At 37.7% G+C, this 13,415-nt stretch overlaps 1 protein-coding gene across 4 annotated transcripts in view; it reads left to right on the top strand.

Moving 5' to 3' along the window:
- Nucleotides 1-8,355, top strand: part of LOC135690390 (uncharacterized) — a 43,025-nt gene extending 34,670 nt beyond the window's left edge. For 2 of the 4 annotated variants that reach the window (XM_089111288.1, XM_065207940.2), the window contains exons 32-39: nucleotides 618-699; nucleotides 1,123-1,209; nucleotides 1,454-1,537; nucleotides 2,349-2,405; nucleotides 3,174-3,245; nucleotides 3,629-3,682; nucleotides 4,256-4,398; nucleotides 5,111-8,355. In XM_089111288.1, the coding sequence (XP_088967414.1) occupies nucleotides 618-699; nucleotides 1,123-1,209; nucleotides 1,454-1,537; nucleotides 2,349-2,405; nucleotides 3,174-3,245; nucleotides 3,629-3,682; nucleotides 4,256-4,369 (550 nt within the window). In that variant the 3' untranslated portion in view covers nucleotides 4,370-4,398; nucleotides 5,111-8,355. The remainder of the gene's footprint in view (nucleotides 1-617; nucleotides 700-1,122; nucleotides 1,210-1,453; nucleotides 1,538-2,348; nucleotides 2,406-3,173; nucleotides 3,246-3,628; nucleotides 3,683-4,255; nucleotides 4,399-5,110) is intronic. The other 2 variants (XM_065207939.2, XM_065207938.2) reach the window with 2 other exon arrangements.
- The last annotated feature ends 5,060 nt before the right edge of the window (nucleotides 8,356-13,415 follow it).

The raw sequence follows: 13,415 nt of genomic DNA, 5'->3' as shown, positions 1-13,415 counted from the left end.
CAGTCCGTAATGTGCTTCGCGGTCTTTTCTGTGAACTGTTTGTGCCATGTGAGATTAAAAGTGCCCAACGAAAAACTTCATTTTTTCAATTTTCTTGTAATTTCTGGAGTCGATAAGGAAAATGATTGATATTTTAACCCTCTCCCCCCATGGCTTATTGGTATTAAAGAAAATCGTACCATACCTCCTCAAACATTAACTCTGATCCGCCTTCGTTGTTTCATGTAGTTCCATTCCTTCATATTCCTTGGTCCGTAAATTATGCATGGCCTAATCTCTAAGCTGCACATTTTCAAGCTGATAGCTTCGTTCACGGTTTCCAAGGAGTTCCCTAACTTTTGAAACATGACCAAATATTTTAATGACGTATTGATAAGAATGGCTGTGTTTTCATGGAAACGAGAGAAAACTTCAGAGCAAGTGGCGACGAACTTTTCTTTGCTAGCGACAGTTCACAGACTGTAATTTCTGTAATATGCAGAGTAAACTGGATTCGTTGCTAGAAAATTGCAATCTGAGCGAAAGAAAAAGTGGCCTAAATTGCCCACAGACTAGAGTTCATTGGAGGATATAAGATGTGTTTTATCGTGAATTTTTTATGATGTGATGTTTTGCAGAAACGTTGTGAGGGATGAAGAAGCAGCGAAACTTTGCGAAGAGCTCAAAGCGATGAGACAGTTGCACGAGCAACAGGAGAAGGTAGGCCATTTTAAACTAAGGCTGACAGATCAAGGGGGCGGGGCAGGGGATGCGGAGAGGAAGTACTGGAGGCTAAAAACAATGAACAATGCAAAAAAGATTGCTTTTGATCTCTTGCAAGTGTGGCCCCCTCCCAACTCTTTACCCCCCCCCCCCCCCCCGAATACATGATATGTTCCTGAATCCCTGGACAGGGACAATCGCAGCCTGTCAGGTGCACTGCACTTTTGTAAATAGCCGACGGGAGTTCCACAAAAGCAAAATGATTTGCAGAGATTTTCAGATAAAGCAATATGATTTCTGTTCCATGGGGTGAAATGCACTTCCACAGGTGCGACCCCTACTTGAATTTCCAGGGGGAGGGGGTTTTGAACCACGATCAACATGTGGGTGTTTGTTATTTCTTTTTCCTGTCATTTTTAGGTTCTGGATCATGTCAGGAAAGAGGCTTTGGAATCCGAAGCGAGGCTGAAGGAGGAGATAGAAAAACTTCAACTCGAAAAAGCGCACGTAAGATGTTTATCCTGCGGGTTATATTTGAGAAGAGTTTTGCAGTGTTCAGACTGTTGAATCCATCTCTTAGTGCCCTCTGATTTTAAACCTAACCTTTCTGCGCCCTTTTCGCTGGCAGTATCTAGAAGTCAGGCCCCTTTGTTGAGATAAATGACTTTTTAAGATAAATGATGCGCTTTGTGTTAAGAATTCAGCATGTGTTTTAAATCTTTGGTACTGATATTTTTAGTCTAATTCTTAGGCCATGGATAAATTGTACAGAACGCAAGAAGAGCAAGGGCGTCAGGCAGACGCAAAGATAGTGGCTCAACAGAAGGAGGCCGAGGTGTGTTGAAGCGAGGCTAAGTTGAACCATTCATTAACGGTTTTTCTAGCAAGGATTTGCTAATTCGGGTTCTTTTGAAAAGGGAATTATTCAAGAGGGTCTTAAACGAGGTTGGACGTGTGAAGATGCTGTATTGTGATTTAATATTGTAAACGAGGCTGTTAGAGAAAAAGGAGATTAAGGCGTACCGGATGAAAGTTAAAGTGATTCAGAGTAAAGTGGAGTAGAAAAAAAGGTGTTTGAGAAATTGAAGGGAATATTGAGGAGAATACACGAGGTTTTTTGTGTTATTCTTGCCAAGTCGGACACTCCGTTACAGACGCTTGAAGAAATCATCTAGAATTTGCAAACAAATAGCTCGTTTTAAAGCTTTTTAACATTCACACGTTCACTCTTTTGATAAACAAGTTATTCTGTTAATCGATATTCATAACGAAACCAGTTTGAACATAATTCAAGTTTTTCGTTTTTAGTGGAATAAATTATTCATTTGAGCGTAAAACCGTTCAGTGTAGTACGTTAGGTTTGAGGTTAATTGAGAATGGGATGTTGTATTGACAAATTTCTCTGCCAGGGTAGAGGGCTTAATTGAAGGCGCAGTTTTATTAGAAAGGTGCTTGCAAAAGGGAGACCAATTCGAGGATCGACGGTTCACACACGGTCAGTGACCGCACTACACCGAATTCTTTGTATCTGATTGGATCAGTTAATCTGACCTCCAAATGAATCTAACCTCCAAATGAATCTGGTATGTTATGAGGGCCTAAAAAATTTTCACAATTCCCTAACGGGTTTCTTCTTTATTTAACAGGATAGAGAAGCAGAACTGAAATCGGAGGTTTCCACGTTGAGAAGCGAGCTTAATAAGGTATTTACATCGGATTTTCTGTTATTGGTTTTACTCTCAGGATTATGTTGTGTGTATTAAAAAATTCTGAACATAAACCTTCTGCCTGGAGATTCCCTTAAGTTGAAAATAATAAAATAATAAATAATAGCTGCAAATCAAGCAAAATCTTGCTGCAACTATTGAACAAATGTTTTAGCAAAATAAGCAAATACAATGAACTGTGGTATGTCCATGTCAAAAATTCCATCCCAGCATACATTTCTACACATAGAAAAATTTCACAGTTAAACCTGCTTAAGGCTTGAGGGCACCCCTGTGCACAAAATCGGATCGCCAAAGTGGAAGCTTAGGGCAAGGGCATAAGCCTTCTTCACAATAGTTTCCAAAAATTTACTTGAAACCGCACAAAATGTTTCTTGCTTACACATTTAGAATGTTTAGCTCAAAGGTTTAACCCCCCGCCCCCCCCCTCCCCTCCCGACTGTCATTGGTCGTGACGATAGAGCGTTGAGAGAAGAGAACACCACTTTCTTCTGTATTCAAATCAAAATTCCATCCCCTTTTATTTCCAATCTCTGGATTTATATACCTCTATTAATTATAATTGACATATCACGTGATACAGTTCACAATATGATTGGTCCTGTTACACGACCCCAATCTGCTGTATGCTCTCTGGCTCCTTTACGTTGTCTAGCCTTGTCAGTTTTCCCTTCCCATAAAGTGCTGCTTCTTATCCAATTGTAAATCTTTGATATTCGTAATTACTTTATTTTCTCAATTTAGCAAAGTGAGAAGCTGCAAGAAAATTATGGAATTCTGATAACTGTCCAGGAACAACTTCTTCGTATGCAACAGGTAGGGATGTTTACAAATATTGTAATGAGACCTCAAGTTTTGAGCAATTTTGCTTTTAATTTCACATAGTTAAGTTGCCAATTGACAGGGGCGAATCCAGAGCAAATTTGAAAAAGGGACAGTTGGTAGTGGGGGAGCTGAAAAATTCCATGTGTCCATCAACTAGCCATCAACTAGCTGTGTCCATCAAGTTGATTTTCACTTGCAGTAGTGTAGTGTCTACAGGAAGCGAGAAGAGAAACTGGCATGCCACTAAACTTCTCTTCCAATAAAGTTGCTTCCCCCTACTTTATACTCTTTGCCCTTGCTAGCCTTAATTTCTCTTACGTATAAATTTAACAAAAGCAACTGTCAACTTAGGCCTTTCGTCCATTTTGTTTTAGGAACAATTTCGTTCTCAGCAAGGACGTATGGAGTCACCAAATTCACCCGGAAAGGTTAGTAACTGTTATTTGTCATTCAAGCTTGACGTAAAAGGATTTTGCTTCAGGGGCAAGTAGAATAAAAGTAGATCAGTTTGTGAGGCCCATTAACTTGATATATGTCATGAACTGGAACTAATTTTAATGGGGTTTAAAATTTGTTTACGCCAGAACCAAAAGTCTTCTCCACCTAAATACTATGTAAAAACCCCCAAGATTCAATTTTGTTGAGGAAAGTCACAAGCTTAAAGACGCAACGCAATTTGTGACTGGCCCGTTACTTCTCATTTGGGAACTGCAGTATGTACTATCAATTTAGAATGTACTAGCAAAAGTGCCATTTGATGCTCATATTCAGTGTGGCCTTCAAAGCAACTCTTCATCCAAACCCCATCTCTCCAACCCACATCGCCGACCCCACCTCAACAAACCCTACCTCTCCCACCCCATTTTTACAACGGCAACTCCCCTTGAGAATCTCTAAATTCCCACGCCCCCCACCACATCTCTCCAATCCACCCCTCTAACCCTTTCTTCCCCAACCCCCAAATTCTGCTTAAACCTAATCAACCTGCTTTTATTTTCTAGATGCCTAAGCAGCGGTCTATATCAACCCCGACCTCAACGTCACACCGCAACTCCAGTCAGTCGAATAGCAGTCAGGAAAATCGAACAAAAAGTGCTGTCTGTGCGGTTATGTAAAGAATTACATTCTTATCAGCTTACGCTAAGTAAGTACAATTAAATTTATATTTTGAAACCTCAAAATAGTGGGCAAGTTCAGATCATTTTCATTTCATTTTAAACTTGTTCATTGGCGTAACGGAGGCAACTAGGGCCCTAAGGAAAAGCTAAGAAAGGGGCTTCATTTACGGGCTGGAATAAAGTCTCATTCAACGCTGCAGGACCTGTTAAACATAATTGCAATCTTTTGAAATGAGAATTTGCTGTCGCTAACTAGGATGAGCTTGAGTTATAAAGGCTTCAGTTGGCAAAATTTTAAAGTTTTTAGCATGAGATGGTCTTGAGCAATATCTTAAAACATGGATGTGAAAATAATTTGAGGCCTTTGTTGGTCGGCGACCCAATTTTGGTCAGGGACCCTTTTTGGCCGGGGCCCCATATTGGTCGGGGGCCCTTTTTGGCCGGGGACCCTTTTTGGTTTGAGACCCTTTGTTCGAAGGTTGATTAGCTAAATCTGTGATCGTGCGAAACGCATTTTGGCACTCATTGTTGATTTTGCACGCGAAACAGAAAAATCCGGTTACAAAAATCCGATTAACATTTTGTGTCATACACGTCGAGGATTTATTTGACTGCATAAACGAATCACAGGTCGTCGAGGGTCAGGGAACGCTCTCTTAAGAATGTAACGTCTAGCAAAACGCGACACCTATCCGGATTCTTCATGTCCGTTGATGGAGGTGTTCTTTGTTCCTTTAGAAATACGGCTATATGAAGCGTTTCACAATTGAAGAGACCAAATTGTACCGGATCTTTGTTATTCTGTCACTCCCAAAGCAGTGTCTGGGATGGCTAAAAGATACTTCAGGAAATCATTTCACGGGGGTTCAGTTAATGAGCAACTCCGGTTACAATTGATGAAGCAAACACCTGAGTATATACGGTAGAAATTCATATAAAATTAACGTACCACACCCATTCCCCCGTCCAGATTGAGACTTCTGGATCGTAACAGAAGAGATATCAAGATGAAACCAGAAGGTCAGGGCACCAATTTTTCAAAACCCTTCTGCCCAGGTTTTGTCCATCTGTTTATCATATCCAGGTTTTCTCGAAAATAGAAAATTCGAAGCTTGAAATTTCTCAATATTTATACTGCTAGTTTGGAATTTTGACAGTTCTAGCTCACGACAGATTTTTAATATATAAATAACTTTTTGAAGCGAATATTTCCGAATTTGATGGGGAATCAATCTGCGCTTTCAGAAGCCTCTGTTCCCCCGTGAAGCTACCAACGACACCCATTTGAGCATCAGGCAGTCAGCAGTGGTAACGGGGGTGAACGCAGGAGAAATACAGTTTCCAAGGTGCTCAAGTAATGACATCACGGCTTACTCAAGTAATGACGTCATCGGCCAAGAAATCAACTATTCTTGGTTTAGCAGTTAGAAAGAGATTCGTATTGGTGTCTCAACTGGAGCAAATAAACTGTCAATTTATAGTGCTGTATGCTCCTATTAAAATGGGGAATCGCGTAGGGGGTTTGATGTATATTTATTGCCCTTCGTGGGGGAGGGGGTTGCAGTGAGACTAATCTTTAACCACATGTTTGTCAGAAACTCTTTTGACAGCAAACAAGTTCAATTTTGATCATATGTAGTCCATGACAAATTTCTTTGGGATAGCTCAATGTTGCTAACAACCGCAAGATCTCTCCAACCTCATACTCTACGTCTATTTATACGCATACCTCCTTGTGTAGTTAGAATGTTAGACCCTCCCCCCCCCCCCCCAATAGGGATTGGTTTCCTAGTTGGCCTATTTATAGCTGGCTCAAGCCAATACCCTATCCTTGCATGAACGTTAATGGCTGTAAAGGTTAAGACTGCACCCCTACTCAACACTATGTAGTTAGATCTATGCCCCCTGTAGTGGCTGGATGTTGGGTTCCCAACCCTTCGTTCTGTTCTGTTTCTATTTCATCATCTTATACCAGTGCAGTTGTTTCACAATTTTGTCTTAAGTGAATATCATTTCTTGAGGTACATATAACAGTTTTCTATGGATAGAGACAGCCCTCTACCCTTTCCCTCGTGGTTTTTCCAATGCATATGCAATTAAGCATTCAGAAGCACCCACAAATATAAACAAATACTCATTTTTTCCTTTTTATTCTCGATTCTCCACTCAGGGGCGTCAGGAATAAACTTCCCTAATCAAGCTGGAGGATAAGAGATTTGTCACAAGACTGTAGGTCATAGAATGGAATTATTGATAGAGCAAAGGTTTACTAGATGTTTCGAAAGCAACAGTGATTTTCTGACAGATCCTTGCTCAATGTGGGTGTCAGGCCCCCTCCCATCCCCCGCCCCCACACTCACACTTACACACACAGATTCCCCCTGCCACTAGTGCTCCTACTTTCCCAACCCAATTTCATAACATCTTCAACAACCTCTCCAGCCTATATCTCCGCTTCAAACCTGTAGCCTTCTCTCTGTCACTTAAAACACCAACAATTATCGTTCCAATCTTCCACAACACACATCAACACATCATATTCCCTAGACCCCAAACTGGACAGCAAAGCCTGCTTCTTCCTCCCCCCGCCCCCCACCCATATCTGTGTAAAAAACGAAACATGAATATTTGCTGTAAAATATTTTCTCAAATCATTAGTTGCTGTAAATCTTATAATTTCAGGATGTTTATAATATTCACAGTTTCTTGAATTTAGTTGTAGATAGTTTCTAGAATTGCGAGAGACTAAGTTTTCTAAAAAGCAAACAGTTATTAAGTATTATCATTTAAAATTCCTCTACATACAAACATTTTCAAATAAGCTAATCAGGTGTAAATAAATAAAAATGCATACAATAACAAAGATGTAAGAAAAAAATTGTAGACTTGCATGTAGGAAATTTCTTAAGGAGGGGCCCTCTCAGTAGATAAACTCATCGAGGGGAGGGCGACCCCTTTTTTAGAAGGACGTATGCTAAAAAGCAAACAGTTATTAAGTATTACCATTTAGAATTCCTCTACATACAAACATTTTCAAATAAGTTAATTAGGTGTAAATAAATAAAAATACAAAATCTATTTCAATAGTGAGGAGGTATTGAAAAATGTGCAAAAAACAGTTAAATATAACTTTGGGTTTAACTATCCATATTTGGTCGCATGCAAAAAGTTAGAAAGCCACCTGGTTTCATTTTGGGGTCCTTTCGAGGCTTGAGAGTCATTTCGAGGCGAAAGTTTTGTCATGTGACCGTGCCTGTAGATCTGATTGGCCGAACTAGAAAGAACTATTCAATCGATTATTGATTCTTCATTTTTCTTTTGTCGTCAAATACCCACAACATTTTATACTCAATTAATAAGTGTAGTCTTGCTTGGCAGAATTTGGTAGGGATATTGATGCCTGTGATAAAGAGAAGCCCATTATTTTGTGAAGCCCAAGTGTCCGTTATAAGATGGTGTCCGATGCAAGGGAGGGTGCCATTATTTGGAGGCAGGAGCTCCTAAAGGTTGTCCGTTCTTGGAACTGTCCGTATTTATTGTTGTGTCTGTTAAAAGTATGTATGCACAATTTGGAGGTGTCCGTTATAATTTACTGGCCGTTTCATTGTGATGTCAATTTGTAGGAGGAGTCCTTTATTTGGTTTTGGCCGTTTATGGATATTTCTAGTATGTTATAGATGGATGTTGCCTCGTCTAAACGCGCGGTTGCACCGCGTACTCGCCGCGGGATTATAGATCATAATAACTATCCATCACACTGTCTTATTCCGCGAGAAATCTGCGTGTCAGCCGCAGAGCGCTATGTTTCAAGATATCTTAGTCTCTCGCAGGTTTTGAGTTTTTCATTCTTACATCGCATGGGCAGGGTCCACTTAAATGCTTTTATACATTGAAAATAATTATTATACTAACGAGGATGTGTATTTTAAGAATGTAAAAAGGGATTTTAATAACTAATTCGAAAAATAAAAGGATTTTTGCAAGTTCAAATTGTATTTCTTCCTCTGTTCTTTTTGCGAAATTAAGATTTTCGATCCGGCAAATTTTATTTCATTTTTAAACTTACAAAGTAAATTTGCCAATTCTTCAAGATACCAGAAAGGCAAATATCAAAGTCAAATTTCTTTTACGTCAGTTTTTAATGTTAATTCGTGACATTTCAGTTCCATTTTCATTTCTTTCATAGGAGATTCCATCTCCATTTCCGACATAGACCTCATCAAACAAACAATACAGAAATCTATTGAAAATTTTTTACTTCTAAACATTTTGAACATATTTTTCCAACCCAATACTGACTTTTTTCCATTCTATATTACCGTTTAAACAGTTTACAGAAGTCTTGACATCATGAAAATGATTTCATGGCCTAAAATGACATTTTTTCACAATAGAAATTTCGTCTAATCAAGAAAAGCATTGGGCTAAGAAAATATCCATGAGGATTGGACCAAGATCCATTCTCAGTTTACTCTACATAAAGCATAAATACGTTTCAATCAGCTCTTGACTCTATTAAAAGTGTTCTCATGCTCTAAAAAGGCAGTGTTTTGGTTAAGGATTTTCGAGCAAAAAAGCAAAGCTATAGCCTTACCAAAATACCCCATTTTTGACCAACAATTTTTTCATCCAAAACTTGCCTCAATCCACTCTAAATAAAGCATAAATACGTTTAAATCAGCTCTCGACTCTATTAAAAGTGTTTTTATGCTCTAAAAAGGCAGTGTTTTGGTTAAGGGTTTTCATGCAAAAAAGCAAAGCTATAGCCTTACCAAAATACCCCATTTTTGACCAACAATTTTTTCATCCAAAACTTGCCTCAATCCACTCTAAATAAAGCATAAATACGTTTAAATCAGCTCTCGACTCTATTAAAAGTGTTTTTATGCTCTAAAAAGGCAGTGTTTTGGTTAAGGGTTTTCATGCAAAAAAGCAAGGCTATAGCCTTACCAAAATAACCCATTTTTGACCAACAAGTTTTTCATCCAAAAGTTGCCTCAATCCACTCTAAATAAAGCATAAATACGTTTAAATCAGCTCTCGACTCTTTTAAAAGTGTTTTTATGCTCTAAAAAGGCAGTGTTTTGGTTAAGGGTTTTCATGCAAAAAAGCAAGGCTATAGCCTTACCAAAATACCCCCTTTTTGACCAACAATTTTTTTCATCCAAAACTTGCCTAAAAGCACTCTAAATAAAGCATAAATACGTTTAAATGAGCTCTCGCCTCTAACTAAAGTGTTTTTATGCTCTAAAAAGGCAGTGTTTTGGTTAAGGATTTTCATGCAAAAAAGCAAGGCTCTAGCCTTACCAAAACACCCCATTTTTCACCAAGAATTTTTCATCCAAAACTTGCCTCAATCCACTCTAAATAAAGCATAAATACGTTTCAATCAACTCTTGACTCTATTCAAGTGTTTTCATGCTGTAAAAAGGCAGTGTTTTGGTTAAGGGTTTTCATGCAAAAAAGCAAAGCTATAGCCTTACCAACATATCCCATTTTTGACCAAGAATTTTTTCATCCAAAACTTGCCTCAATCCACTCTAAATAAAGCATAAATACGTTTCAATCAGCTCTTGACTCTATTAAAGTGTTTTCATGCTGTAAAAAGGCAGTGTTTTGGTTAAGGATTTTCGAACAAAAAAGCAAGGCTATAGCCTTACCAAAACACCCCATTTTTCACCAACAATTTTTCATCCAAAACTTGCCTCAATCCACTCTAAATAAAGCATAAATACGTTTCAATCAGCTCTTGACTCTATTAAAGTGTTTTCATGCTGTAAAAAGGCAGTGTTTTGGTTAAGGGTTTTCATGCAAAAAAGCAAGGCTATAGCCTTACCAACATATCCCATTTTTGACCAAGAATTTTTTCATCCAAAACTTGCCTCAATCCACTCTAAATAAAGCATAAATAAGTTTCAATCAGCTCTTGACTCTATTAAAGTGTTTTCATGCTGTAAAAAGGCAGTGTTTTGGTTAGGGGGTTTTCATGCAAAAAAGCAAGACTATAGCCTTACCAAAATACCCCATCTTTCACCAAGAATTTTTCATCCAAAACTTGCTTCAATCTACTCTAAATAAAGCATAAATACGTTTAAATCAGCTCTCGACTCTTTTAAAAGTGTTTTTATGCTCTAAAAAGGCAGTGTTTTGGTTAAGGGTTTTCATGCAAAAAAGCAAGGCTATAGCCTTACCAAAATACCCCCTTTTTGACCAACAATTTTTTTCATCCAAAACTTGCCTAAAAGCACTCTAAATAAAGCATAAATACGTTTAAATGAGCTCTCGCCTCTAACTAAAGTGTTTTTATGCTCTAAAAATGCAGGGTTTATGTTAGGGGTTTTCATGCATAAAAGCAAGGCTATAGCCTTACCAAAATACCCCTTTTTTGACCAACAATTTTTTCATCCAAAACTTGCCTCAATCCACTCTAAATAAAGCATAAATACGTTTCAATCAGCTCTTGACTCTATTCAAGTGTTTTTATGCTCTAAAAATGCAGGGTTTATGTTAAGGGTTTTCATGCAAAAAGCAAGGCTATAGCCTTACCAAAATACCCCATTTTTGACCAACAATTTTTTCATCCAAAACTTGCCTAGAACCACTCTAAATAAAGCCTAGATGCGTTTCAATCAGCTCTCGCCTCTAATTAAAGTGTTTTTATGCTCTAAAAAGGCAGTGTTTTGGTTAAGGATTTTCATGCAAAAAAGCAAGGCTCTAGCCTTACCAAAACACCCCATTTTTCACCAAGAATTTTTCATCCAAAACTTGCCTCAATCCACTCTAAATAAAGCATAAATACGTTTCAATCAGCTCTTGACTCTATTAAAGTGTTTTCATGCTGTAAAAAGGCAGTGTTTTGGTTAAGGGTTTTCATGCAAAAAAGCAAGGCTATAGCCTTACCAACATATCCCATTTTTGACCAAGAATTTTTTCATCCAAAACTTGCCTCAATCCACTCTAAATAAAGCATAAATACGTTTCAATCAGCTCTTGACTCTATTAAAGTGTTTTCATGCTATAAAAAGGCAGTGTTTTGGTTAGGGGGTTTTCATGCAAAAAAGCAAGACTATAGCCTTACCAAAATACCCCATCTTTCACCAAGAATTTTTCATCCAAAACTTGCTTCAATCTACTCTAAATAAAGCATAAATACGTTTCAATCAGCTCTTGACTCTATTAAAGTGTTTTCATGCTGTAAAAAGGCAGTGTTTTGGTTAAGGGTTTTCATGCAAAAAAGCAAGGCTATAGCCTTACCAAAATACCCCATTTTTGACCAACAATTTTTTCATTCAAGACTTGCCTCAATCCACTCTAAATAAAGCATAAATACGTTTAAATCAGCTCTCGCCTCTATTAAAAGCGTGTTTATGCTCTAAAAATGCAGTGTTTTGGTTAAGGATTTTCGGGCAAAAAAGCAAGGCTATAGCCTTACCAAAATACCCCATTTTCGACCAACAATTTTTTCATCCAAAACTTGCCTAAAACCACTCTAAATAAAGCCTAAATACGTTTCAATCAGCTCTCGCCTCTATTTAAAGTGTTTTTATGCTCTAAAAAGGCAGTGTTTTGGTTAAGGGTTTTCATGCAAAAAAGCAAGGCTATAGCCTTACCAACATATCCCATTTTTGACCAAGAATTTTTTCATCCAAAACTTGCCTCAATCCACTCTAAATAAAGCATAAATACGTTTCAATCAGCTCTTGACTCCATTAAAGTGTTTTCATGCTGTAAAAAGGCAGTGTTTTGGTTAAGGATTTTCGAACAAAAAAGCAAGGCTAAAGCCTTACCAAAACACCCCATTTTTCACCAACAATTTTTCATCCAAAACTTGCCTCAATCCACTCTAAATAAAGCATAAATACGTTTCAAGCAGCTCTTGACTCTATTAAAGTGTTTTCATGCTGTAAAAAGGCAGTGTTTTGGTTAAGGGTTTTCATGCAAAAAAGCAAGGCTATAGCCTTACCAAAATACCCCATTTTTGACCAACAATTTTTTCATCCAAAACTTGCCTCAATCCACTCTAAATAAAGCATAAATACGTTTCAATCAGCTCTTGACTCTATTCAAGTGTTTTCATGCTGTAAAAAAGCAGTGTTTTGGTTAAGGGTTTTCATGCAAAAAGGCAAAGCTATAGCCTTACCAACATATCCCATTTTTGACCAAGAATTTTTTCATCCAAAACTTGCCTCAATCCACTCTAAATAAAGCATAAATACGTTTCAATCATCTCTTGACTCTATTAAAGTGTTTTCATGCTGTAAAAAGGCAGTGTTTTGGTTAAGGATTTTCGAACAAAAAAGCAAGGCTATAGCCTTACCAAAACACCCAATTTTTCACCAACAATTTTTCATCCAAAACTTGCCTCAATCCACTCTAAATAAAGCATAAATACGTTTCAATCAGCTCTTGACTCTATTCAAGTGTTTTCATGCTGTAAAAAGGCAGTGTTTTGGTTAAGGATTTTCGAACAAAAAAGCAAGGCTATAGCCTTACCAAAACACCCCATTTTTCACCAACAATTTTTCATCCAAAACTTGCCTCAATCCACTCTAAATAAAGCATAAATACGTTTCAATCAGCTCTTGACTCTATTAAAGTGTTTTCATGCTGTAAAAAGGCAGTGTTTTGGTTAAGGGTTTTCATGCAAAAAAGCAAGGCTATAGCCTTACCAACATATCCCATTTTTGACCAAGAATTTTTTCATCCAAAACTTGCCTCAATCCACTCTAAATAAAGCATAAATACGTTTCAATCAGCTCTTGACTCTATTAAAGTGTTTTCATGCTGTAAAAAGGCAGTGTTTTGGTTAGGGGGTTTTCATGCAAAAAAGCAAGACTATAGCCTTACCAAAATACCCCATCTTTCACCAAGAATTTTTCATCCAAAACTTGCTTCAATCTACTCTAAATAAAGCATAAATACGTTTCAATCAGCTCTTGACTCTATTAAAGTGTTTTCATGCTGTAAAAAGGCAGTGTTTTGGTTAAGGATTTTCGAACAAAAAAGCAAGGCTATAGCCTTACCAAAACACCCCATTTTTCAC

The sequence above is a fragment of the Rhopilema esculentum genome, chromosome 1, assembly GCF_057945365.1.
Source record: "Rhopilema esculentum isolate cy_ngs chromosome 1, ASM5794536v1, whole genome shotgun sequence".
NCBI lineage: Eukaryota > Metazoa > Cnidaria > Scyphozoa > Rhizostomeae > Rhizostomatidae > Rhopilema > Rhopilema esculentum.
Note: the sequence above shows the minus strand (reverse complement) of the source record. Positions and strands in the feature narration are given on the sequence as shown.